The following is a 27,873-nucleotide window of genomic DNA, read 5'->3' as shown; positions in this document are numbered from 1 at the left end:
GTAGTAGTAATAGTTTTAGTAGTAGTAGTAGTAGTAGTAATAGTTTTAGTAGTAGTAGTAGTAGTAGTAGTAGTAGTAGTAATAGTTTTAGTAGTAGTAGTAGTAGTAGTAGTAATAGTTTTAGTAGTAGTAGTAGTAGTAGTAGTAGTAGTAGTAGTAGTAGTAGTAGTGGTTGTTGTTATGTGGTGGTGGCAATAATAGTAGTAGTTATCATTAATAATAATAATAATAATAATAATAATGATATTATTGATATTATTATTATTATTATTATTATTATCATTGCGTGGTAGTAATAGTAGTAGTAGTAGTAGCAGCACCACCATCACCATCATCACCACCACCACCACCACCACCACCATCTCACAACCAAAAAGAATGGAAGTTGCAGGAATAGCATTAGTTGTAATTTCCTCCACCACCATCACCACCACCACCGCCGCCACCGCGTGTGTCGTTACCATGAATGCGGTGCTCCCATTGGGCAAGGCTGTTGGCGGTCAGGTTAATTGTGGCTCGTAATCCCGGTGACGCAACAGAGAGAGAGAGAGAGAGAGAGAGAGAGAGAGAGAGAGAGAGAGAGAGAGAGAGAGAGAAATATCATTGTTCGAGTTGTCACATAGTATTAGAATTCTTATCATTGTGTGTGTGTGTGTGTGTGTGTGTGTGTGTGTGTGAGTGTACAGTGTTATGAGTGTGAAGTTGTCTTGTATTGACCGGAGGTGGTGGAGGTAGAGGTGGAAGTGGGGAAGGAGGAGGAGGAGGAGGAGGAAGAGGAGGTGTAGGAGGAGGAGGAGGAGGAGGAGGAAAGGTACGAACGCACTCCTGATCACCTGAAATTATAGACTCCAGGTGACGTGAGAAACTTTAGACTTGACAGACAGACAGACAGATAGAAAAAAAAAAAAACAGCTCCAAGAAAGGGGAAAAATATAGTAGACAGCTCCAAGAAAGGGGAAAAATATAGTGTTTAGAGAAACTGATTACGAAGATGACGACGACGAAGGAGGAGGAGGAATGAAAGTAAATAAGAGTAATAAAAAAAATAGAATAGGAGAAAAGAAGAGATAAACAAAGAAAAAAAACAAACTAACAACAACACAGAGCAAAGAACAATAGGAAAACATCAGACCATGAGAAAAAATAAAAATAAATAAATAATGCATACTCGTACGTATTATGGCACCCAACCGTTTACCTTTAACCTAACCACACACCTTACAACTAACGCCATCTATCAACCACACATATCACTAGAACCACACATGTCACTACCACACAAACATCTCTTCCAAAACAACTAACACCCTGCATATAAATATCACTGACACACTCAAAGTATAGACTGACAACATATTACAGCATATTTTAGCGCACCACAGCTCGCCCTTTTCTTTACTCATAATACGTGATAACTAAGTGGTCGGCTGTTGTCCCACGCTATTTTAGACGCAGGAAGTGTGGGTGCGCAGTAGGTCATTCGATACATGGATGATAAGTGGGTACGTTGGCTTTTGATTGGCGTGAAATGTTGTGAGAAAGAGATTTTTTTGTCTCTTTGCCTACCGGCTACTAGAGCGAGTAAAAGAAAAACGTGAGCGCCATCTTCATTTTCAAGGGGGGACTATGTTATTCTGTTAGTTACGTTTTTTACTTCTAGCCTTCTGCATAAAAGTAGCTATTGATTATGCACCTCTCATTTTATCCTCGTTTTCTTTTGAGCTATCAGGAGTATGCCTAAAAAAATTGTCTTCTCCTAACACCGTATTCTTCTTGTGTGTGTGTGTGTGTGTGTGTGTGCTGTGTGTGTGTGTGTGTGTGTGTGTATGTACTAGCGTGTAAGCAGCTGTACACTTTCCAGGAACAGGAATTACGGTTAGTCAGAGAGGGAGTGTCCTGTCCTTCCCTCCCCCCTCTCCCTCTCCCTTCCTCTTTCCTTTCCCTCTCGTCCTCTTCCCTTCCATTCTTCTCCCTCTCACCTCTTCTTTCTTTTGCCTGTCCATCCTTTCATCTCTTTGTTTCTATTGTCCCTTGCATCACTAACCTCCTCTCTCTCCCTTCCTCCTCCTCCTCTTCCTCCTCTTATATTTTATACTTAAATTCTCTCCCTTCCTTCTCCTTCATTCTCTTCCTTCATTTCTTTAATTTTTCTTTCCTACCTTTTTTTCTAGTTTTCTCCCTCTTTTTGTCACAGCTTGTCTACAAACGCTCTCTCTCTCTCTCTCTCTCTCTCTCTCTCTCTCTCTCTCTCTCTCTCTCTCTCTCTCTCTCTCTCTCTCTCTATGCAGGTCATTTTTTATTAGTTTCTTACATACCTTCTGTTCAACACGACATGACATGGAGAGAGAGAGAGAGAGAGAGAGAGAGAGAGAGAGAGAGAGAGAGAGAGAGAGAGAGAGAGAGAGAGAGAGAGAGAGAACGTATATTTAGAATGCATATCAGGAGAAGGAAGCGGTGGTATACATTATAGATACAATGGTATTCTCTCTCTCTCTCTCTCTCTCTCTCTCTCTCTCTCTCTCTCTCTCTCTCTCTCTCTCTCTCTCTCTGTGTGTGTGTGTGTGTGTGTGTGTGTGTGTGTGTGTGTGTGTGTGTGTCAAGATATTATTAATTATTAAAGGATTAGAAGTATTTTTCTTTCACACACACACACACACACACACACACACACACACACACGAAAGCACATGGATCCGTACATGAGAAAGCGCACGCTTGTACACGCACATGCATGTCAGTATACACACACACACACACACACACACACACACACACACACACACACACACACACAATAATTACAAACATTCATTGTGATTACTTTTTTACATCTGGTGGTTTAAACACGTGATTGTTGATTTTCACTGTATCCGTCTGTCTGTCTATCTATCTCAGTTTACCTATCTATCTATCTATCTATATCTATCTATCTATCTACCGTTGTATCTGCCTATGAATCTAGCACGCAATATGTTTATCTGCTTCAATTTGTCCATCCATCACTCATTTAATCTATCTGTTTATATTACTTCACACTTGTCTATCTATATATCTGTCTTTATCAATCTCTTTTTAAGTTATATCTATCTGTTTTTCAGTTTACTTGTCTATGTATACCAGTCTGTCTGCGAATCGGTCTGCCTGTACGCCTGATTGTCTGTCTCTTTGTCCGTCTGTTTGTAAGTCTGTGTCAATGTCCTGTCTGTGTGTCTGCGTGTCTTTTCACTATCCCGCACTCGGTCTACTTAAAACTACATAAACTGAAACAAGGATTACTTTTTTATTCACACACACACACACACACACACACACACACACACACACACACACACACACACACACACACACACACAGGTAGGTATTGGAGCGTTGGCAAGCAAATTCCAGTACACATATTTTTACTTCCTTCTTTCCTTCCTTCCTTCCTTCCTTCATTCCTTCCTGTTTCACTTAATTCCCTCTCATTCCGTTTTTTCCTATCTTTTCCATTATCTTTTATTTTTTTTCTTTAACTCTGATTCAAATTTCATCTCCCTTCGTTCTTTCACTCAGTATTTTTTTTTGTTTTCCTTCCTTTTCTCACTCATTCCTTCTTTACTTATTTCATTCCCTTCATTTTCTTTTCTCGATCTACTTTCCTTCTTTCGTTCATTCTCAACATTCCTTCTTTCTTTTGTTTTCCTTCCTTTCTCATTCACTTTTTCATTACTTCCTTCATTCCTTCATTCCATTAATTTAGTTCTCCTGATCTACACTACTTCCTTATTTTTCCTTCACTTTTCCCTTCATTTCATTGTTATCTTCATATCTTTTATCTACTTTCCTCACTTCCTTCTTTCGCATTTTCCTTAATATTTTTCATTGGATTATTACCTTCTTTCCCTTCATTAACATTCCATCCCTCCTCCTCCTCCTCCTCCTCCTCCTCCTCCTCCTCCTCCTCCTCCTCCTCCTCCTCCTCCTCCTCCTCCTCCTCCTCCTCCTTTTCCTTGATGATAAATGAGCGTTTTCCTTCTTTCTTTTGTTGTAATTTTTTCAACTAAATTCTCTGTACTATGTATGTATGTATGTATGTATGTATGTATGTATGTGGATTATGTACATATGTGTGTTTTCTTTCCTCTCGACCGGTCAATGCAGGCAAAGAGGAGGAGGAGGAGGAGGAAGAGGAAGAGGAAGAAGAAGAAGAGGAGGAGGACGAGATAATGATGGATTTATGCTGAATTTTTCCAAAGAGGAGGTATAAAGAAGAAGAAGAAGAAGAAGAAGAAGAAGAAGAAGAAAAAGATAAAAAAGAAAAGGAAGAAGGCGAAGACGAAGAAAGAAGAGAAGTAAAAAAATGTCAAGGTAGGAGAAATTTTTCAGAGGAGAAGGAAAGGAAGGAGGAGAAAGAACAACAACAAAACAACGAGGAAGAAAAATATCAACGTGTCTTCTTGGACAGGATGAAAACTGCAGGAGGTTGGTCACTGTATGTATGTATGTATGTATGTATGTATGTATGTATATTAGTATGTATGTATGTAAGAGGAGGTTATCATGTCTGAGAGATTAATGCAACTATGGATCTGTGTTGGAGGAGAAGGAAGGAGGAGGAAGCAGGAGGAGGAGGAGGAGGAGGAGGAGGTAGTAACTGGAACAAGGAGACCAGAAGTAATGAAAAGAACATGTAAGACGCAAACAAGGAACGAAGGAAAGAAGAAACGAAGGAAAGAAGAAACGAAGGAGGGAAGGAGGGAAGGAAAGAGTGAAGATACTAAAGCTTTACAATATACGATTAATTAATTCTTTCCTTCGGTTATTTGGATTGTTTGAAATTTATGTACAATACGTTTTCTTCTTCTTCTTCTTCTTCTTCCTCTTCTTCTTCTTCTTCTTCTTCTTCCTGGTTATTCACGCTTCATTTATTCTCCTTACTTCAATGTTTTTTTTCCTTGTTCAATTTTCTTTTTACTTTCTTTTTCTTAGGTGTGTCTTATAAGGAGTGTCGTGCGCAAGTGTAGTTTGGAGAGAGAGAGAGAGAGAGAGAGAGAGAGAGAGAGAGAGAGAGAGAGAGAGAGAGAGAGAGAGAGAGAGAGAGAGAGAGAGAGAACGAGTACGTGACTTCCTCCTCACTCATTTTCCCTCTCTCACCTTTGCTCTACGATAAATCACTTCCGCGTCTCTCTCTCTCTCTCTCTCTCTCTCTCTCTCTCTCTCTCTCTCTCTCTCTCTCTCTCTCTCTCTCTCTCTGTGTGTGTGTGTGTGTGTGTGTGTGTGTGTGTGTGTGTGTGTGTGTGTGTGTGTGTGTGTGTGTGTGTGTGTGTGTGTGTGTGTGTTACAAATATTTTCCTGACAAACAGCTCCTCTTCCTCTTCTCTTGGTCCTGTTCTTCCTCTTCCTCTTCCATGCATTCTTAGTCCCTCTCCTTCATCAATTTCTCTTCCTCCTCCTCCTTCTTCGTTCCTCCTCGACATTATTCTCCATCTTTCACTCCTCTTCCTCCTCCTCCTCCTCCTCCTCCTCCTCCTCCTCCTCCTCCTCCTCCTCCTCCTCCTCCTCCTCCTCTCTCCAATATTTAGTAATGACGCCTCGACCGGGTAACAGGTGACCGTGACACACGCAAACACACACACACACACACACACACACACACACACACACACACACACACACGCACTAAGCGGGCCTGCCTGTCACACATTGATAACCATTAGTCTTCTAAATAAATGGCGTTGAAATGGCCAATACGAGTCAAAATTGCAAATGAAAGCTTAAATTACGAGGAGTTTAAGCAAATAATGAATGCGTCGACACATGAATGAGTGAATGAAATGAATGGAATCAAAATAAGTGACGTGTTACAGTTTGTGCAATATCGTGTAAAAAATTGTTATGGATTTATTTGATGTGTCTATTGTTGCTGCTGTTTATTTTTCTTTATTGTTTTCAAGTAATATTGATCTGGAGATTTGCTGGTATTCCATTCATTTATTTTTTTTTTTAGAGCAAACCTGATTGTTCTGAATATTGAAAAAAAAAGAGGAGGAGGAGGAGGAGGAGGAGGAGGAGGAGATGAATAGGAGGAGACGACTAAAAAAGAAGAGTTTTTTTTTATTTATTTTAACGGAAAACCTTGATAAAAATAATGATGACAAGGAGAGAAGGAGGAAGGGAATAAAAGTAGAAAAGTAAAAGGAGAATAACTGATGATAATGATGACAAAAATAGTAAGTGACAGTGATGAATGTTAGTGATGATGATGATGATGATGATGATGATGATGATGTAACGCTGCCTGACATTCAATTCGTTGTCGTGGCGGAATAATCAGCGTGACAGCTCCTCAATCCATCATCTTGCTGACTCTCCTGACACTCTGCTCCACCCCGCCATTACCTTGTCCCTACTGCCACACCGCCGCCACCACCACCGCTATGCACCATCCCACCACCGCCATTACCATCATCATTACCACCACCACCACTACTGTCAACACTTTTTTGGGACTAGCATCTCTGTGGGTCTTTTTTTTTTTTTTTGTTCTTATTGTTGTCGTTTCCCTTGGTCAGTGTCCCTCCTACATGAAAAAGAGAAGAAAAACTGCCACCACCACCGCTGACATCATCGCCATCATTATATCGTCACCACCACCACCACCACCACTACCACGATCATCATCATCATCATCGTCGTCGTTGTCGTTTTCCTTGTAATTGTTATATTATTATTATTATTATTATTATTATTATTATTATTATTATTATTATTATTATTATTATTATTATTACTACTACTACTACTACTACTACTACTATGATAAAGAGTAAGAGGAAGGGGTTTCACATATTCATAAGGTCATTGCTCTACTAATCCACTTAACAAGGTGTATGGTTTCATTACGGTGGTGGTGGTGGTGGTAGTGGTGGTGGTGATATGACAACAACAACAACAACAACAATCATGTTTTCAGGTGTAACTTCTGCTTTTCCTCCTCCTTTCTTCTTCTTTCTTCTTATTTTTTTTTCTTTCTTCTCGTTCTTCTCCTCCTCCTCCTCCTCCTCCTCCTTTTCCTTCCTTCTTTCTTTCTTTCTTTTCTTCCTTCAGCTTTTCTTTTCTTCTTCTTCTTCTTCTTCTTCTTCTTCTTCTTCTTCTTCTTCTTCTTCTTCTTCTTCTTCTTCTTCTTCTTCTTCTTCTTCTTCTTCTTCTTCTTCTTCTTCTTCTTCTTCTTCTTCTTCTTCTTCTTCTTCTTCTTCTTCTTCTTCTTCTTCTTCTTCTTCTTCTTCTTCTTCTTCTTCTTCTTCTTCTTCTTCTTCTTCTTCTTCTTCTTCTTCTTCTTCTTCTTCTTCTTCTTCTTCTTCTTCTTCTTCTTCTTCTTCTTCTTCTTCTTCTTCTTCTTCTTCTTCTTCTTCTTCTTCTTCTTCTTCTTCTTCTTCTTCTTCTTCTTCTTCTTCTTCTTCTTCTTCTTCTTCTTCTTCTTCTTCTTCTTCTTCTTCTTCTTCTTCTTCTTCTTCTTCTTCTTCTTCTTCTTCTTCTTCTTCTTCTTCTTCTTCTTCTTCTTCTTCTTCTTCTTCTTCTTCTTCTTCTTCTTCTTCTTCTTCTTCTTCTTCTTCTTCTTCTTCTTCTTCTTCTTCTTCTTCTTCTTCTTCTTCTTCTTCTTCTTCTTCTTCTTCTTCTTCTTCTTCTTCTTCTTCTTCTTCTTCTTCTTCTTCTTCTTCTTCTTCTTCTTCTTCTTCTTCTTCTTCTTCTTCTTCTTCTTCTTCTTCTTCTTCTTCTTCTTCTTCTTCTTCTTCTTCTTCTTCTTCTTCTTCTTCTTCTTCTTCTTCTTCTTCTTCTTCTTCTTCTTCTTCTTCTTCTTCTTCTTCTTCTTCTTCTTCTTCTTCTTCTTCTTCTTCTTCTTCTTCTTCTTCTTCTTCTTCTTCTTCTTCTTCTTCTTCTTCTTCTTCTTCTTCTTCTTCTTCTTCTTCTTCTTCTTCTTCTTCTTCTTCTTCTTCTTCTTCTTCTTCTTCTTCTTCTTCTTCTTCTTCTTCTTCTTCTTCTTCTTCTTCTTCTTCTTCTTCTTCTTCTTCTTCTTCTTCTTCTTCTTCTTCTTCTTCTTCTTCTTCTTCTTCTTCTTCTTCTTCTTCTTCTTCTTCTTCTTCTTCTTCTTCTTCTTCTTCTTCTTCTTCTTCTTCTTCTTCTTCTTCTTCTTCTTCTTCTTCTTCTTCTTCTTCTTCTTCTTCTTCTTCTTCTTCTTCTTCTTCTTCTTCTTCTTCTTCTTCTTCTTCTTCTTCTTCTTCTTCTTCTTCTTCTTCTTCTTCTTCTTCTTCTTCTTCTTCTTCTTCTTCTTCTTCTTCTTCTTCTTCTTCTTCTTCTTCTTCTTCTTCTTCTTCTTCTTCTTCTTCTTCTTCTTCTTCTTCTTCTTCTTCTTCTTCTTCTTCTTCTTCTTCTTCTTCTTCTTCTTCTTCTTCTTCTTCTTCTTCTTCTTCTAGTCTTGTCATTCTCTGTAAAGTCTTGTAATTTTTTCTCAGTAATTTCCCTTCCTATTAGTTCACATACATATACATGTGTGCACGCATGCATGCAACACTGAGGTGAGCTTGTAATTTCCTGTTTTCAGTACATATCAGATTTTCCTCAAATTCTTGTACTTACATAGCGTTTTCTCTGGTCTGTTGTTCGGTTTGTGTAAATGTATGTATGTATGTATTTATGTATGCAATGTATGTACTTTTCAAAATTATTGTCTTTACTTATTTGGTTGCGTTATTATTTTGTTATTTTTATTTATTTATTTTTTTTTTACTATGTTAATTTCCCATACCCTCCCTTCCCTTTCCGCTAGTCAGTGTATTTAGGTCGCTTATCTTTCTCCGTATATATTCATTTTTCAAGATTATTGTCTTTTTTTTTATTTCGTTGCGTTATTTTGTTATTGTTTATTCTATTTGTTCACTACGGCAGCTTCCCTTACTCTTGGTTCCCTCTCAGGCTATCAGTGTCTTTAAGTCGCTCATCTTTCTCCGTATGTATTAATTTTCCAAGCTCTTTTATCTATTTTGTTGTTATTGTTCATCTTATTTTATTTTTTTCCACTACATTCCTTTCCCATTACCCTTGCTTCCCTCTCAGCCAATCAGAGTCATTAGATTGCCCAGTTTCCTCTGTAACGTGATTACAAGAATTGCTCTGCGTTATTATTTTATTATTATTTTATTTAATTGCATTTTTCACTGTTAATTTATCATACCCTCGTTTCCCCTTCAGACAGTCAGTGCCTCAGACCGCTCCCCTCCCTTCGTATGTATTAATTTTTCATGGTTATTATCTTCATTTTGTTTTATTTTACTTTTCCCTCTGCGTTAGTTTCCCACACCCTCGCTTCCCTCTCAGCCGGTCAATGTCTCAGGTTGCCCAGCTTCCTCCGCACCGTGATAGCCAGAACTGCTCCCAGGTGGCGGGTTCAAGGCCAGTCACGGGCAGGGCAACAGTTGCGTGCGGATCCTCCATCATGTGATTAGATCCGTCTCGTAAGGGATTGGGACGCGCCACCTTGACTGAGCAGCGTTCGCGGTAACTTGGCGGGCTGGCGTGTGATTTTGTCCGTTTTAACTGGTAATTGTTTTTTCACGTAAGAAGCTCCTGTTATTTATGTCTGTTTTTCATGTATGTAGTGACGTCCGTTCTTTTATTGATTTTTATTTATTTATTTTTCATTTGTTTTATTTTTGCGTCAGTCCAGTTAGTATCTGTTTTTCTCTTTCTTGCCCTAGACCAGTGTCTCTCTTACAGAAAAAAAAGAGGAAAAAAGAAAAACGATCTAGGTATGAGTCTCCAACGTACAGTCACCAAGGGCAGCATCAGGTGTTGTGGAGTCTGGCTGGTCGTCGTCAATTCCCTCGCATGCCGGTCCAGTATTGGGTTTTGGTATTCTTGTAGGTGTTGTTGCTCATCTTGCATTGATTTCTTATCGGGCGCTGCCGTGGTGTTGGTGATGGTGGTGGTGGTGGTGGTGGTGGGTCTCCGTCAGGCATTTTCTGCTTCCCGGCGTTGGATTCAGATTTAGCACAGCGCCGGAGTGATTTCTCGCCGCGTAGGAGTGAAGGCGGCATGGTTATCACGCTGTAACTCTCGTGGGGATGGAGGGCTCGATATATACACGCTGCATTTCCGATACATTAAGCTCCGTGGAGGTAGTGGGATGGTTCGACTGGCCAATGAATACCCAGTGAATGCTTTTCCCAATGAATATCTCTTCCCAGGTGATCAGGTTTCACTCTCACCAAGGACGCTGCTTCTTCTGTCCCGATAAACAGCCACGCTCAGAAATACTCTTTTTTTTTTTTTTTCACTCGTCCCACCAACTGTTTCTATCATTCCACCGTACAATGAGGGTCATGGATTTGAATAGCCTTCTTTATATTCACCTTATACGTTACTTCTCGTTAAACAGGCACGGTCAGAAGTTACTTTCTCCAATCACTCCTCCTGGACGCTGCTTCTCGTGCTATTCTGCTGTACAATCAGGGTCAGAAATAAGTAACCTTCTGTATATTCACCTCATACGCTGCTGCTTGTATCCGGCTAAACCAGTCACGCTCAGAAATAGAGTAGGTTTTTTTTTGCATTCCTCCACAATGGACGCTGTTCCTCCTGCTGAACAGTCGGGGTCAAAAAATATGCCAACTTTTTGCATTCCTTCGCACCAGACGCCGTTTCTTATATACCGGCGTCAGTCACGGTCAGAAATAGAGTAAGGTTTTTGCATTCACTCGCCCCGCACACTGTTTCTCGTGTCCTGGTGTAGTCACGGTTAGAAGGCGAGTGTTTTTGGATTCCTTCACTCCAGATACCGTGTCTTGTATCGCGGTGTCTGTCACGGTCGAAAATAGAGTAACTTCCTGCACTTGTTCGTATGGGAGTGACTGCCATAAGTCGAGGAATTTGCTATATATTAACTTTGAAGGCTTTTTTTTTTATTCTAATAAATTCATAAATCGAGTAATTTTCTGCATTTTTCACCCCGGACGCTGTTTCTTTTGTCCCACTAAACATTCACGATCACAAATAAAGTAATTTTCTGCATTCCTTCACCCCAGACTCAGTTTTTTTGTACCCCGGTGCAGAGGGGCGGTTAGGAATAGAGTAACCTTCTGTAGTGAATCATTCTGAACGCTGTTTCTCGTGTCCAGCTAAACAGTCACGGTTAGAAGTCTTTTAGTAACTTTCTTTGTTCATTCCCACCGTATTCAGTGTGTCCCCACAATCCCAAGTCATCTGATCTCATAAGAATTTATCACTCGTCATGTTTTCTAAGGAGATTTCAAGAAGATTACAGAAGCATCAAGACACCTCCGAAAATAAATTGGCCAACTATTTTTGGATTCTCCTTCCACAGTTGTCTTTCTGGAGCGACGTGTTTAGCGAGCTTATTTTTTTGTAATCTTTGTGCCCTTTGCCAGACTCCTTAACACACACACACACACACACACACACACACACACACACACACACACACACACACACACACACACACACACACACACACACACACACACACACACACACACACACACAAAGAAAAGAAAGAAAAAAGGCAAATACTAAAGACAGTGGAGGCAAAATGTAGTCTGTTACTGACTATTGATCAAGACTTTATAAAAAAAAATCGCAACATTAAGGAGACATTTTTGGGGATTTTTTTATTATTTTTATCTTATTTATTTGTTTATTTATTTATTTATTATCACTATTATTATTATTATTATTATTATTATTATTATTATTATTATTATTATTATTGTTATTATTTATTTATTTATCATTTTTTTTGGTGGGGGCGAAAGTAGGAATGCCATTTCATTGAGATAAATCTACTTTATATTTCTAGATACACGGATGCTGTGTTTCTACGTCCTTTTTTCTTTTTTTCTTTTTTTGTAATTTTTTAACTCATTTCTGTGTAAAGGAAACTGTCCAACGGCAAGAGAGAGAGAGAGAGAGAGAGAGAGAGAGAGAGAGAGAGAGAGAGAGAGAGAGAGAGAGAGAGAGAGAAAGCCGCTCAACTTGCCTCTCCCAAAAGACCAAAGAATGAGCTGCATTATTTGGAATGAATGCAGTTTCCTATCATCTACGAGATACTACGGTGATCATGTACGAGTAAAAGCCATGAAATGCAAAACAAGCCAGGAAACCGAACTTAGATATTTCACACTTATTTATAATTGTTTCAGTCTTGTTCTCTTGACAGTGGCACCGATACTTCATTCCACATCCCCTCCTTATATGTTAGATGCAGCTCCAATGTGACTAGTGTCCCCAGTCTCCACCTTCCATAGTGCGCCTTACATCATTTCCTGTTTTCTAGTGTTCCCTTCTCTGCATTTAATTGCCCCTGACCCATAAACGCACAAGGGTCACTTTCCCTTATTCCCACACGCTGGTTTGCTCTTAATTACTTAATAACCTGCTCTCCCTTACCAATTTCCAACGTGATGTTCATGTAAATTAGTTCCTGTCTCCCCACCCTCTCTGCTTTCTTGGGTAATCAGGATTTTTATGCTTTCCAACACTTCTATAAGTTAATCATTGAGTGTAGTTAAGGGCGTTGTCTCTCAGTTTTTATTTATTTATTGTATTTATTTGTTTATTTTATTTTTTGTCGTATTTATTTTATTTTATTTTACTCTTTTTTTTTTTTTTTTTTTTTTTTTTGCACAGGAACCCACTAAAACATTTAAGTACATAACTAGGAAGCAAGTTTCTCATGAGTATGTGAAGAGAAAACAGATCATGGACTGTATTTGTATTCTTAAACGTTTCAGCGACTTATATCGACTCTTTCTGCAAATGGTAGAGATTTTCAAAGGTGTTTTTGCGAGTCTTGTTAATGCAATACGGATTCTGCACTGATTATGGGGAAAGCGCTTATGAGAACTGTGGCCTTTGGAGAGAGTCCGGGTGAGAGGACAAAGCCTTTCAGAATCTGCGCCTATATATTCTTTGTGCTTCTTGGAATAATTTTACTAGCTTTTTCACTGAGGTATGCAACAATTCACAGCACTAAAAGCAATGTATGGAATTTTTCTAAACATCCACAAGAAAAAAAAGTCATAAAAATAAGAGATTTGCAATTTCTAGCCAGTATAGTGTTTGGATGTAGCTGGGCGAAAAGAAAAGATGTCTCAAAGGGGTTAATAATTAAGGAAAGTTGTGCCAAATGGTATTGAAACAATTATTTTTTGGGGGGACAGATGACTCCATGCCCTTCGCTGTATCCTCCTCACGCTTTAGGGGAAGTCGTGGTAGATCATGTCTCTTCCTGCAGCGCCTTGCCTTACGCAGCACCAGTGGACCTCATCCGTGTTTGTCGTGGTTACTAAGACACTTCATTGACCAAGTCTCCATATACAGAGGCGAAATAACCTTCTCATACATCAAGGTAACGGACAATAAGATCCTGTCAGGGAAATAGGCCCCCACAACCCAGTGTATATAGGCTTGCACAGGCGTGTACTTTATATACAATGTCCCCAACCTTCCCACGTTCCCTCGAGACATACATCCCATATCAAGGTTTTCTTCTCAGGTGTTGCTCGATTGATTAGATGAAGTGTCACAACAATTGGGTCATATGTTACCGTATTATGAGGTGTAAACACAATACGGATACTTCCTCCTTCCTTCCTTTATTCCTTCCTTTCTTTCCTTTTATTTTTTCTCTATTTTTCTCCTCCTCCCTTCCTTGCTTACTTTTTTTTCTGCTTGTGTGTGTGTGTGTGTGTGTGTGTGTGTGTGTGTGTGTGTGTGTGTATCTGTCTGTCTGTGTCTGTGTCTGTGTGTCTGCCTTCCTACCCACCTGCCTTTGTTTGTTTGTTTGTTTGTTTGTTTGTTTGTTTCTTTGTTTCTTTCTCTTCTTTCAACTGTATGTCCCCATTAGTGCACTCAAAAACCATTCTCTCTCTCTCTCTCTCTCTCTCTCTCTCTCTCTCTCTCTCTCTCTCTCTCTCTCTCTCTCTCTCTCTCTCTCTCTCTCATTACAATCTGACAATATTTACTTACTCTTAGTCATTACACACACACACACACACACACACACACACACACACACACACACACATTCCTATACATGTCAGTCGATCGCTAATTCTGTTTGTCGAGCCGATAGGTGGATGGATGGAAGGATGGAATGATGGATGGATAGATGGATGATGGATGGATGCGTGTGGTTCGTCAGACGCACGCCGCTTCGCTTCTGTTATGTTTCTTCTTTATCGTATTTTCACTATTTTTTGGAGATTATTTTCTTTCCTTATTTTTTGTGTTATTATTTTGTTATTTGTTCCTTCTTCTTTTTTTGTATTTTAATTGTTTGTTTAAGATTATTCGCTTTATCTTTTTGTTGCATTGTTATTTTGTTATTGTTGGTTTTATCTTCATTTTTTCATTGTTGATTTTCCATTTTCTACCTTTATTTATTTATTTATTTTTTCTGTACGTGATTTCCTTTTCTTCTTTCATTAACTCCACGCCATTATTATTTTTATTCATAACACTTTTTTTTTTTAGATGTAAAAGATCGTCTGGTACTTATTACTTAGTTTCAAATTATAATTTCATTTTCCAGTTATCAGTTATTTTCTTTTCTTTTTATTACAATTGCCAGGTATGTATATTTTTTTTTACGTTCTTTATTTCTCTGCAGTTCCTTTATATTCTTTCTCATTTTTTTTTCTTTCTAATTTACGTTCGTGCTTTTATTGGCAGAGATATTACTTTAATTCATAATAATCTACACTATTTCCTTTACGGATTTCTACATTAAAGGGTAAAAGAAGAGAATTAATTTAAGATCACGACAGAAAATGATTATGAGCAAAAGCAATAGAAAGTGGCGGTGGAGGTAGTAGTAATAGTAGTAGTAGTAGTGATGATGGTGGTGGTGGTAGTGGGAGGAGGAGGAATAATAGTAGGATAGTAAAGGTGGTGGTGGTGGTGGTAGTAATAGTAGTATAAAAAGTAGGAATAAGTGGAAATACAGTAACAAATAGTACGTTGATACCAGTAGTGTACGTAGTTTACCTTCATCCTTTTATTAACGGAGCTAGCAAGACTGAACACAGATATCACTAACATACATTTTTCATACAATTACCTCGAGATTCCCGTGATTACCTGCATAAGTAATAGGGAGGAAAAGTGTGCGTGTCTCCAGAAGGGTCTAATTTCTGTCCCCCCTCAACTAAATGTACCTCTGTAAACAAATGAATGTAGCTAAACGCAGTTCCCTGTTGGGATGATGCGAAGCTAAATGTAATTGCAGATCAAACATTCATAGTGCGTTGTTTTGATGATTTTCATGGCTTTGTTGTTGTTGTTGTGAAATAAAATGGAAGTTTTCTCTCTAAAATTTCTGATTGGAGCAGAGCAGACTTAGTATTGTTCAATGCCTCAAAAAACTCAATTCCTCCATCTATCAACTCGAGACAATCTTCCAGACAACTATCCCCTCTTCTTCAGTGACACTCAATTGTCCCCCTTTTCTACACTGAACATTCTCGGTCTGTCCTTTCCTTATAATCTAAACTGGAAACTTCACATCTCATCTCTAGCTAAAACAGCTTCTATGAAGTTAGTGCTCTGAGACGTCTCCGCCAGTTTTTCTCACCCTTCTAGCTGCTAACTCTGTACAGGGACCTTATCCGTCCATGTATGTATGGAGTATGCTTCACATACTTCATACATACGGGGGTTCTACTCATACCGTTCTTTTAGACAGGGTGGAATTAAAAGCTTTTTGTCTTATCAACTCCTCTCCTCCAACTGTCTTCAGCCTTTCTCATCGCCGCAATGTTGCATCTCTCGCTATCTTCTACCGCTATTTTCATGCCAACTGCTCTTCTGATTTTGCTAACAGCATGCCTACTCTCCTCCTGTGGCCTCGCTGCACAAGACTTTCTTCTTTCTCTCACCCCTATTCTGTCCACCTCTCTAATGCAAGAGTTAACTATTATTTTCAATCATTCATCCCTTTCTCTGATAAAATCTAGAACTCCCTGTCTGCTTCTGTATTTCCACCTTCCTTTGACTTTACCTCTTTCAAGAGGGATGTTTCAAGACATCCTGTATTTTTGACTAACGCTTTCGACTCTGTACTGGGATCAGCACCTCAGTGGGCCTTTATTTACTTATTTATTTTTTTATTTTTTTCAGTTTTTGTTGCCCTTGGCCGGTGTCCCTCCTACATTAAAAAAAAAATGTTCACAGTATTGTAGAGAGATAAATAGACACGTTGGAACTAAGAGTATTAAGATTAAGTAAATGATAATGATAGGGATGATAATGATAGTGATGATAACGATGATAATACTAAAAACCTGCACGAGTATGTAAATAGCAGCAGTACTAAAAGAGCCATTAGACATGAATGAGGTATGATGCGGAAGCTACACAACTAGACGTGTAATTTTGCTCTATTTAGAAGTCTTTAGAGAGAGAGAGAGAGAGAGAGAGAGAGAGAGAGAGAGAGAGAGAGAGAGAGAGAGAGAGAGAGAGAGAGAGTTTTTCTTTCTTTTACGCATGTAGAAAACTGGCCAAAAGCACACATAGATATAAAAAACAAAAGCTAAGTTGCTGTTCATTCCTTAATTTTCCTCCCACAAAAATACAAGAAAATGGATAAATAAATAAATAAGCATGAAGGTTAAAAAAAAATAAATAAATAAATAAACAAATAAAGGCTAATTCAGTGGATGGTTCGTATGGACAAGTAAGAAAAATATAATAGTATTGTATGAACTGTATGGGTTTCAAGCACCGACAATAATTTGCCAATGTGAGTGAGGCTGTTAAGAGTTATATCATATTAGGTTATAGTTACTGTTAAAGCCACATCCTGTTACGTCAATTTAAATTAGGTTATAATTAAGTGTTATGATTATATTAGTTATATTGTGTTAGTTATGTTACACTATACTAAGCAATGTTATAGTTTGTTACAAGTGAGTAATCTGAAGCTTCAACAAAAAAGAACAATACGTAATATAGGGAAGGTGTGGTAGTTACGTTATGCTATGTTATGTTACGCTATAGTTAGGTTACAGGTGGGTATTCCAAGGCCTGAACAAAAGAGAGCAATGCGTGGTATTGGGAAGACGTAGGAATTGCCAAGACAAGGAAGGGAGAGAGGTGAGCGAGTGAGGAAAGGGGAATGGGAGGGAGGAGAATGGGTGAAAGGAAGGGTGTTGGTTGTACAGTTATCTTCATTATCTTTTTGAAATTCTTGTACCATCTTGAAATTTTGCTTAATGATGAGAATAATCATGAATATTCTCTCTCTCTCTCTCTCTCTCTCTCTCTCTCTCTCTCTCTCTCTCTCTCTCTCTCTCTCTCTCTCTCTCTCTCTCTCTAGAGAGAGAGAGAGAGAGAGAGAGAGAGAGAGAGAGAGAGAGATTGCCAAGACAAGGAAGGGAGAGAGGTGAGCGAGTGAGGAAAGGGGAATGGGAGGGAGGAGAATGGGTGAAAGGAAGGGTGTTGGTTGTACAGTTATCTTCATTATCTTTTTGAAATTCTTGTACCATCTTGAAATTTTGCTTAATGATGAGAATAATCATGAATATTCTCTCTCTCTCTCTCTCTCTCTCTCTCTCTCTCTCTCTCTCTCTCTCTCTCTCTCTCTCTCTCTCTAGAGAGAGAGAGAGAGAGAGAGAGAGAGAGAGAGAGAGAGAGAGAGAATATTCATGATTATTCTCATCATTAAGCAAAATTTCAAGATGGTACAAGAATTTCAAAAAGATAATGAAGATAACTGTACAACCAACACCCTTCCTTTCACCCATTCTCCTCCCTCCCATTCCCCTTTCCTCACTCGCTCACCTCTCCTCCCTTCCTTGTCTTGGCAATTCCTACGTCTTCCCAATACCACGCATTGCTCTCTTTTGTTCAGGCCTTGGAATACCCACCTGTAACCTAACATATAGCGTAACATAACATAGCATAACGTAACTACTCACACCTTCCCTATATTACGTATTGTTCTTTTTTGTTGAAGCTTCAGATTACTCACTTGTAACAAACTATAACATTGCTTAGTATAGTGTAACATAACTAACACAATATATAACTAATATAATCATAACACTTAATTATAACCTAATTTAAATTGACGTAACAGGATGTGGCTTTAACAGTAACTATAACCTAATATGATATAACTCTTAACAGCCTCACTCACATTGGCAAATTATTGTCGGTGCTTGAAACCCATACAGTTCATACAATACTATTATATTTTTCTTACTTGTTCATACGAACCATCCACTGAATTAGCCTTTATTTGTTTATTTATTTATTTTCTTTTTTTAACCTTCATGCTTATTTATTTATTTATCCATTTTCTTGTATTTTTGTGGGAGGAAAATTAAGGAATGAGCAGCAACTTAGCTTTTGTTTTTTTTATATATATGTGTGCTTTTGGTCAGTTTTCTAAATGCGTAAAAAGAAAGAAAATAAACAAAAAAAATATATATCTTTCTCTCTCTCTCTCTCTCTCTCTCTCTCTCTCTCTCTCTCTCTCTCTCTCTCTCTCTCTCTCTCTCTCCTAATAATATAATCCAATACTTTTCACTTACAATCATATATTCTTCATTCTTCCATTTCCTATTTCCTCACCATCCCTGTGTTTCCCCTATTGCTTACCCATTCCCTGCCCATCCGTTACCCCTTTCAAGCCATCCGCCCTCCCCCTTCTTCCTCTTCACATTTTTATCATCTCCCTCATCCTTCCATCTCTTTCCGCTCTGCTTCTCCCTCTTCCGTCTTCCCTTTCAATCCATTTTGTTCACGTGCTCTCTCTCTCTCTCTCTCTCTCTCTCTCTCTCTCTCTCTCTCTCTCTCTCTCTCTCTCTCTCTCTCTCTCTCTCTCTCTCTCTCTCTCTGTCCACCTGTCGTTTAATTTACCTGCCATTGTATTGTCTGTGTATCATCTCCTTTCTTATGTGATTTTGTAACATTTTTTTTTTCTCTTCACAGATGTTTATTGGTCCGGTGGTGGTTGTTGTTGTTGTTGTTGTTGTTGTTGTTGTTGTTGTTGTTGTTGTTGGTCGTCGTCGTGATGTTAGTGTTGTTTAAATTTATCTTTCTCTCATTTCTTCTTCTTGTTCTTCTTCTTTTTGCTTTCGTCCTCGTCCTTGTCCTTGTCCTTTTCCTCTTTTTTTTTTTCTCCTCTTTCCTTTCAAGGTTCACATGCCCTTTTCTTCCTCTTTTCCTTCCCTTATCACCACCACCACCACCACCACAACAACAACAACAACAACTAACAACACTGCAATCACAAAAGCAATACAATCACTCCCTTTATCACACAAACAAACAAACAAACAAAATTTCTACCACAGAGACCAAAATACGAAGCACGCCACAGAAACCTTACCTCAAGTCAGCACAGAGTCAGCAGCAAGAGGTAGCGCGATCAGCCCGAGTCAGCAGGTATTTCTGAAGGCCTCAGCGGGAAGTCAGTCAGCAGGGAGACAATAAGTGACCGCCAGTAACAGCAGGAGGCGTGTGGCGTAAACTCAGCAGTCAGCATTGGTACTCAGCAAGTCAGCGGTCGGCGTAGATCACAGGGAGTGGGAGTAAATCAGTAAAGTCAGCAGTTACGGAGCGCAGTTAGGTTAGGGTAGGTTTTAAGCAGGTCGGGAGTCAGCAGGGGGTGAGCGCGCGGGAGCTGTGACCTGCTACCTCGCGTGAGCAGGTCGCGGATAATACTGGCGGTCACGGGGAAGTGGTGGTGGTGGTGGTGCAGGGAAGGATGTGGTATAGTAGTGGTGGTGGTGGTGGTGGTGAGGATGAGGGTGGTGGCAGTGGTGGTGGTGGAAGTAAGGGAATGTGGTGGTGGTAGTAGTAGCAGCAGCAGCAGTAGTAGTAGTAGTAGTAGTAGTAGTAGTAGTAGTAGTAGTAGTAGTAGTAGTAGTAGTAGTAGTAGTAGTTGTTGTTGTTGTTGTTGTTGTTGTTGTTGTTGTTGCAGCAGCAGCAGTGGTCAATGCCTTGGTGGTAGTAGTAGTAATAGTAGTAGTAGTAGTAGTAGTTGTTGCTGTTGTTGTTGTTGTTGTTGTTGCAGCAGCAGCATTGGTCAATGCCTTGGTGGTAGTAGTAGTACTAGTAGTAGTAGTAGTTGTTGTTGTTGCTGCTGCAGCAGCAGTGGTCAACGCTTTGGTGGTGGTGGTGGTGGTGGGTGTGGTAGTAATAATAGTAGTAGTAGTAGTGATAGTAGTATCAGCAGCTGTAGTAGTAGTGAGAATTAAATCACGTATGTAGGAAGAAGATAAATAGACGCATTTTTAATATACGAGTATATATATATATATATATATATATATATATATATATATATATATATATATATATATATATATATATATATATATATATATATATATATATATATATATATATATATATATATATATATATATATATATATATATATATATAAGGAAAACAGAAGTAATCGAGAAACAACAACAATAATAATAATAATAATAATAATAATAATAATAATAATAATAATAATAATAATCCAATAACATGCCACGTTTCCTATTTTCCCTTCGTGTCATGTCGGCGTGGTCCGCGATTCGGTCTCGTGGGGACGATAATGAGCGAATACGGACACGTGCTCCCGGGTACTGATCGCCCGTGTCCGAATCCTTGCACGCGATTCGCTCCACCCTCTTCCTTTTCCTCCAACACACCCATCCGCTCTCTCTCTCTCTCTCTCTCTCTCTCTCTCTCTCTCTCTCTCTCTCAGTATTTTCGTTTCATTCTCCCTCCAATCTTTCCTTCCTTCCTTCCCTCCCTCCCTCCCTCCCTCCCTCCCTCCCTCCCTCCCTCCCTTGCCTTCCCTTCCCTTCCCTTCTTCCATTCGTCCTTTGCCGTAGGGAAAACGTGTGACTCTCTCTCTCTCTCTCTCTCTCTCTCTCTCTCTCTCTCTCTCTCTCTCTCTCTCTCTCTCTCTCTCTCTCTTAACACTTCAAAGAATAATAAAAACGCACCAAAACGAGCGAAACAAAACATGGCCCACCAAACACGAAGAGCCTCTCCAAACAAAAGGGAAGAGCATGCGCCGAACGTTTTTGCAGATAACATATTGGCGCAGACCTCGCAGGGCGGTGAAAGAATGCATATCAACATCGTTAGCTTTGTCCCAGGAATGCATGTCGGAGTGGATCACGAAAGGAGGAGGTTTCATGCATGCACTTCACGCTTCTCTCTAGTGTTGGTTTCTGCGTTTTGTTGTTGATTTGTGGGAAAGCTTTCAGTTAGGCTGGGCTTGTTATTTTGGCAAGTCTCCTCATGAGGAATGTTTTCAAAGGTCACAAAAGCATATGTCCTGTCAGACAGGAGGAGGAGAAAGAAGAGGGGGAGGAGGAGGAGGAGGTAGTTTCTTTTATTTTATGTAGTAGAATTCACTCCTTGTCACTTGACTTGTTTACTTGATTTTGTTGTTGTTGTTGTTGTTGCTGCATTCTCCTTCCTTGATTCCATTTCTATTGTATTGTTTGCATTTTCCATTCTTTTCCTGTCTTTCATTCGCCGAGGAAGTGCACTAGAGATGTGGGGGGGCAGAATGTTACTCTTAGCGGCAGCGTGCGTGAGCCGTTTTTCCATTTGATCGACCTTGACTCGGCGTGCTCCCTTCGGGCAGGTCGTCAACGAGTTGGTATCGGTTAATTACGACAATAGGTGCACCATCAGTTGGATTATAACGTCCTGGAGATACGAGGACGAGGAATGCGGCTTGTGTAAATCGATGATGATGACGACGACGACGAGGCCGAGAAAAGCGAACCACAATGATACAGTCGGTTGGCGCAGATGATATTGCTGAAGCCTGCGTTTTCCTCCGCTGATGTGTACAGTTTTGGCGTCACGGTGGTGGAGGTGTAGTATAGTGAAAATGCTCTTCTAATATGCCCTCTGGAAGATGAAGGTGTGCAGTTTTCAACCCAAGACGCCTGTGTATCTTAACCAGCTGTATGTGACACGTGCCATTGCCTACCTCAAGGAGTGACACGCCCAGCCAGCTCAAGTCAACTAGTCCCTTGGCTCAAGTCCATTCACAGACCAGTCAATCCTACCTTCCGTGTATTCCAGCTGCACGTGCATTCACCACAGTTTCTTTTTTTCCCAACCGCTGTAATAATCATATATTTCAACGTTATTAAGGGTTAACGAGATCTTGTGGAAAGGTTTTATTTGAGCCAAGGAACAGTTGATTTTGACTCCAAGGCGACTCCAAATACTTGTATGGATTAGTTCTTTAGTATCTTTTGTTAACAGGGAGTGACGATGATGGCCTCTTGCAGATTCCCATATTTTCTTGTTCTTATGATGATGATGATGATGATGAGAGAGAGAGAGAGAGAGAGAGAGAGAGAGAGAGAGAGAGAGAGAGAGAGAGAGAGAGAGAGAGAGAGGGGGATGAGGATGATGATGATGGAGAGAGAGAGAGAGAGAGAGAGAGAGAGAGAGAGAGAGAGAGAGAGAGAGAGAGAGAGAGAGAGAGAGAGGAGAGAGAGAGAGAGTGCGGGGAACAGGTATAGAGGAAAAAAAAGCAAAGGCGTGAGAAGAAAATACGGATGAGAGAGAGAGAGAGAGAGAGAGAGAGAGAGAGAGAGAGAGAGAGAGAGAGAGAGAGAGAGAGAGAGAGAGAGAGAGAGAGAGAGAGAGAGAATGAATACTAAAGAAAACAGGAATAGGATGAGAAGAGGAAGAATGAGAAGAAATAAAGTTAGCAGGGAGAGAGAGAGAGAGAGAGAGAGAGAGAGAGAGAGAGAGAGAGAGAGAGAGAGAGAGAGAGAGAGAGAGAGAGAGACCAACCACGTGGGTAAGGAGGTCACCTCTAAACACACCCTGCGCAACATGATGAGCCAGACAGGTAAATTCCTCCTCCTTTGTGTGAACTTTGCGATCAAATCCCCCACACTATCACATTACATATTATAGCTGAATCCAACCCCGTTTTCCTCCCCTTGCTAACACGCTAAACTCGCAATCCCAGCCAAGTGGATACGAATGTTTATCTCTTACACCATGCCGGATGTAAGAGAAGATATGAAAAAGACATGATATGGCTCCAAGCTGATAATAGATAACAGTAACGTAATAACAACCTAGGAATGATATGGAGGGAGCACAGATGAGTTGAGAGTTTTGCCAGGGTGGAAGAGATGGGCGCAGGCAGTACGTATCTTGCAGTGGAATCATAAAGGCTGATGATGATGATGGTGGTGGTGATAGAGAGAATAATGATGGTGGAGAGAGAGAGAGAGAGAGAGAGAGAGAGAGAGAGAGAGAGAGAGAGACGGGAGGGAACGAGGGAGTGGGGGAGTAAAGAGAAAACGAAGCTGAAAATATTTTCTCTCTCTCTCTCTCTCTCTCTCTCTCTCTCTCTCTCTCTCTCTCTCTCTCTCTCTCTCTCTCTCTCTCTCTTGTCTACTAGATTATTATGGCCTTGACGCTCATTGCCGTATTAACCGCTAATACTGAACTTTGATTCCTAGCAGATAATATGAAGCTGTTTTGTAAGCCTGTTGAATTGGCTTCACACATACACTCTTTATTTTTCGTACGAAATATAAATTAAAACTAAATATCTATCTCTTTGAAGAACAATGTGAGAGAACATGAATCAACAAACAAACGGAGAGAGAAAAAGAGGGACAGAGAAAGCCAGATAAAATAGGCACACTTACATAACAACAATATGAATTTTTGCGCGGGAAAGAAATATTTAGTTTTCCGCTATAATATTCTGCCATGGGCATTCTTTACTTACTTTATAAACATTTTTGAGTTCAGGAGTAATTTACATATTGTATATAGGAAGTGAAGTAAGTGGAAAAGCATAAAAAATCTCTAATAGATATTGTAAAATAGACGCGCGTGGATCGGCGGTGACGCGTTGTAGTATTCAAAACAAACATGGCAGAGGCGGAGGATCAGCTGCGGGTAATAACACAATTTCCCTTATTTTACCTCTCAATACTCATTCCTACACGATAATAATGGTGCAAGTTAAGACGGCAGGGTACGCCATTAAAACAGGAGGCAGTAGCATGAGTGGGTGAGGTGTAGATTGATAAAAACTGATCAATATGCTGCGAGTTGGGCGTCCGATGGTCTTGTTTTCCCTTGCGAGGCTTCGGTGTCAGGAGATAAACAGTTGAATTGGTTTATTAGCCGCGTGTGGAACTTTGGTGGAGGAGTGAATGGCTTGAGGGTGAGGTGGAGACTTGGCAGAGAGTGGGGTGAGGTGTGGAAGGGTGTGTGGGGTGGAGTAGGGACATGTGCGCCCCGCGTCCTCCTTCCGAGTGACACTTGGCGGGGGACACGTTGTGGCTCTGGCGGACTCTTGTTAGGGATTTGTGCATCTATTCTCCAAGTCGTTAATTGTTGCTGTCCCTCTCCATGCAAAGCTTCAGGATCACCTCTCATGCTTCGGAACTGTTTTTTGATAATTCTTATATAATTATGCTCCAATCCATCATTTGTCCCCTGCTCCTGTAGGGATTGTTTGTCCTGGGAGGTTTTCATATACCACTGCAACCTATCCATGGCGTCCAGAAGACAGCCTAGCCCTCCTGACTGGGAAGTTAGTATATGAGGTTCTGTAATAAGGCTTCCAGAAATATTTGGACGTCACCCTAATCCATGTCATAACATCCAAGCCTGGCCCCTTCACTGGAACTTTTCTGAACAGGCTGCAACAGTCTTAAACAATAAAAAAATAAATAAATAAATAAAATAAAATGAAAAATTAGTGTTTTAAATATTTAGAAAATATACCTTAGTTCTTAAAAATTACCCTAATTCTTCTGTTAAGCAAAATTGAATACTTATTTGTGTACATGTCACTATATCTACAATTTATTATGTAGCTTACCCAGTTATCTTGTACAGGGTCCTGATTAATTCTCAAAGAAAAATGGCTAATGTTTGTAACAAATTACACCATGAAAATAGTTCATCTGCTTCAGGGAGATGATGCAGCTCTGTTGTAATGTGCTGTCTCTCCTCTGTTAATTAACCAAACACACAAGTTAAAAAGCAAAATTAGAACTTTTTTATTTTTATTTTTATTTTTTTTATTACATTTTGGCTGTTCAGGCCACATTGAGGTAAATATTGTATGGCCCTGTAAACCTGTAAGTAGAACTGGGATGGTGGCACATTTTGAACATGTAATCTGGTACACCACAGTGCACTCACATCTTGCATCCCACACAGCTCAGTCCCACAGCCTCACAGTTGTGATGCATGTCTACTATTCAATTTTCACATCACAGTAAAGCTCACACAGCACTCATATGTTCACTGATGCATGACAGAGACTTTTCATTGGCAGCCATGTCGTGCCTTCGTGATGCAGCGGCTTGCTCACCTCGTTATGCAGTTGTGGTCTGGTTTGAATCAGCTCTCAGCTCACCCTGTTGCTTGTCCTTCCTTTGGGTTGGCAATGATAGGAAACCTGTGGAAACTTGGATGTCATAGTGGCCCTGTGTCCCACCATAAGGGAAATGATGCACCATAGGCTCAGCCGCCAATGAGACGTGTGAGCTGAGGCCATGCACAGCCATAGCGATGCCTCCACCCGTATGTGTTAATGAAGCATGAGTAGGCAGTTTATGTAACAAAATATTCCTGCTTCTTTTTTGTGGAATTTATATAGGAAAAGGACTTAATATGTAGGGATATGTGACATTTTTTTAACTTAGCTTTCTCATATTACTTCGGATCAATATACTCTGGTGCTTAGCCTCTTGATTTTGGGAATGGGTAGAAATTTGTGAGTAAAGTGTAGTGTACTCATATTTGTATTTGTATGGGATTGAGTCAAGTTTATTACATTACTGCACCATTAAATATTTGTGTATTTGTCAGTGAATCTAGTATGGGTTAAGGTGATGTCTGGAGATCAAGAGCAGGTAATGTTAGGTTCAGTTTGGTGTGGTTAGGTTAATTTTACTGAGAAGCTGTTGAGCAGTGGGTGTGACACAAAGTGATTGGGCAGCCATGATACACATTTTGATGCATTTGGTGTATTGAGAATAAGTCACTTTGAAGACCACCAGAAGTACCCCATTGCTTGCACCGCTCAACAAACTTCTTGATCTGGCCGGAAAGTGACCTTGGGAGAGATCTGTTGGCAGTGAGGGAAGTTGTAACATTTGGTCAGATATAATTTTAACAAGCCCTTCACTGTTATGTGGCCAAGACTAAAACATAGGAGCTAGTTTGACTTCTGTGGCAGTTAGCACATCTCAGAAGATCCAGGAAAGAAAACTTATGGCATTTCTAGTGAGTTCTTTTAGTGCAATTGTTTTCTTTGTACATCAGAATGCACAGGAAAGATGTACCACTGTGTTGCCTACTGACTCCTTTAGTTGAAAATACTATATTACCAGAAGTTCTTGGTAAAGATGTCAGCCACCTTCAGTCAGCTGTTGTGGGCTTGTGGGGGTGCATCTTTTTCTTATTTTGCCTCTCTCTCTCTCTCTCTCTCTCTCTCTCTCTCTCTCTCTCTCTCTCTCTCTCTCTCTCTCTCTCTCTCTCTCTCTCTCTCTCTCTCTCTCTCTCTCTCTCTCTCTCTCTCTCTCTCTCTCTCATATGTAACACTATGATGTAATAAGTATTGTAACAATAAACACAACAAAAAAATAATGCTTACCAAGTACTGGACAAACAACAGGCATCACATTTACCTAGTATTGCACAGTGACCATGTGTTGGTAACAGTTTCACTTTGCTCATGAAAATTATACAGTATCACTTTATGAAGAAAAATATTGCTATTATACTTGTATGGTTAGTTATAAACATTGGTATGAACCTTATGCAGAACTGAGTTGAGGTTCCAGTATGCTGCAGGTACTCTTTGGGAATGCATGGTGATATTTGTTTAGACTTGGAGAAGTGTTTTGGTCATCCATTTTTTATATGTGCTCCCTCTGATGGTACTGACCATTTTCTTCAATGTAATGTCTCTTACAAACAGAGGTAAGAGAAACTAGCATTTAAGGAAAATTTTGATCTTTGCCCCTCCCATACTTATCATTCTCATATCTCTCCCTGCTGTTGTGTGAGGGAGCACCAGTGTGTGGCTCTCAGTGTTCCCTTGTGTTAGTGAAGAGTTGGGTGAAAGATCCATGTGTTAAGGACATGTTATCTCGCTGGAAGGAAGAGGTTTACAACTATTGTTTTTTGTTGGCATTTTTTATTATAGAGAAACCAGCAACTGGACAACATCCTGGCCACTCCCTTCTTTAGGAAAACTTGTGTTTCATTAATTTTGTCTCAACACTGTTGTGATTGCTGCTTCTATTTGGAAATAATAATGTTTTATCTTATAAAAGAAATAAAACATTATGTGCCTGTTATGTGATAGGTGTGTAATCTGTGTGAAAAGAGATAATTCATGGTTTATCATTGGCATTGGCATGTTAGGTGTCACTGTTAAATGTCAGTGAGGAGGAATGTAGGAGGATGTCAGTATGACTCATTGTGGCCTAGTAGCTATCATGAGATAATGAGGAGCATATAACCTATCCTTGGGCTCAGACATGTGAAGAAAAATATATTAAGCCCTTAAGATGCATGGGACTGTTTTAGAATCCAAGAGCTTACAACACTTAAATAAGTTGTTGCTGGTCATCTTCAAGTAAACTAAGTTAATTATCCTCTGCAGAGAATGGTGATGACCTTTCGGGTCTCAGAACTACAGATGCTCCTTGGTTATGCTGGCAAGAACAAGACAGGTCGCAAGAATGAACTTCAGAGCCGTGCTATGGACATAGTGAGGTTACGCAACCCAGCCATACAAGCCAAGATCAAAGAACTGTACAAGAGCATCCAGTA

The 27,873-nt window shown here is 39.8% G+C and overlaps 2 protein-coding genes across 26 annotated transcripts in view; one reads left to right on the top strand and one right to left on the bottom strand.

Annotated features, from left to right (window-relative positions):
• Nucleotides 1-19,792, bottom strand: part of LOC135109142 (uncharacterized) — a 51,395-nt gene extending 31,603 nt beyond the window's left edge. The window contains exon 1 of the mRNA XM_064020270.1: nucleotides 19,388-19,792. The gene's annotated coding sequence lies outside the window, so the exon portion shown is untranslated. The remainder of the gene's footprint in view (nucleotides 1-19,387) is intronic.
• Nucleotides 1-27,873, top strand: part of LOC135109137 (E3 SUMO-protein ligase PIAS2-like) — a 144,827-nt gene that overhangs the window by 88,065 nt on the left and 28,889 nt on the right. For 7 of the 25 annotated variants that reach the window (XM_064020249.1, XM_064020252.1, XM_064020253.1 and 4 more), the window contains exons 1-2: nucleotides 24,557-24,610; nucleotides 27,704-27,870. In XM_064020249.1, the coding sequence (XP_063876319.1) occupies nucleotides 24,572-24,610; nucleotides 27,704-27,870 (206 nt within the window). In that variant the 5' untranslated portion in view covers nucleotides 24,557-24,571. Of the gene's footprint in view, nucleotides 1-4,140; nucleotides 4,462-19,352; nucleotides 19,444-23,903; nucleotides 23,968-24,074; nucleotides 24,239-24,556; nucleotides 24,611-27,048; nucleotides 27,202-27,251; nucleotides 27,404-27,703; nucleotides 27,871-27,873 lie in introns of those variants that run through there. The other 18 variants (XM_064020237.1, XM_064020241.1, XM_064020232.1 and 15 more) reach the window with 10 other exon arrangements.

Source organism: Scylla paramamosain, chromosome 18 (assembly GCF_035594125.1).
Source record: "Scylla paramamosain isolate STU-SP2022 chromosome 18, ASM3559412v1, whole genome shotgun sequence".
NCBI lineage: Eukaryota > Metazoa > Arthropoda > Malacostraca > Decapoda > Portunidae > Scylla > Scylla paramamosain.
This window is presented reverse-complemented; position numbering and strand designations above follow the sequence as displayed.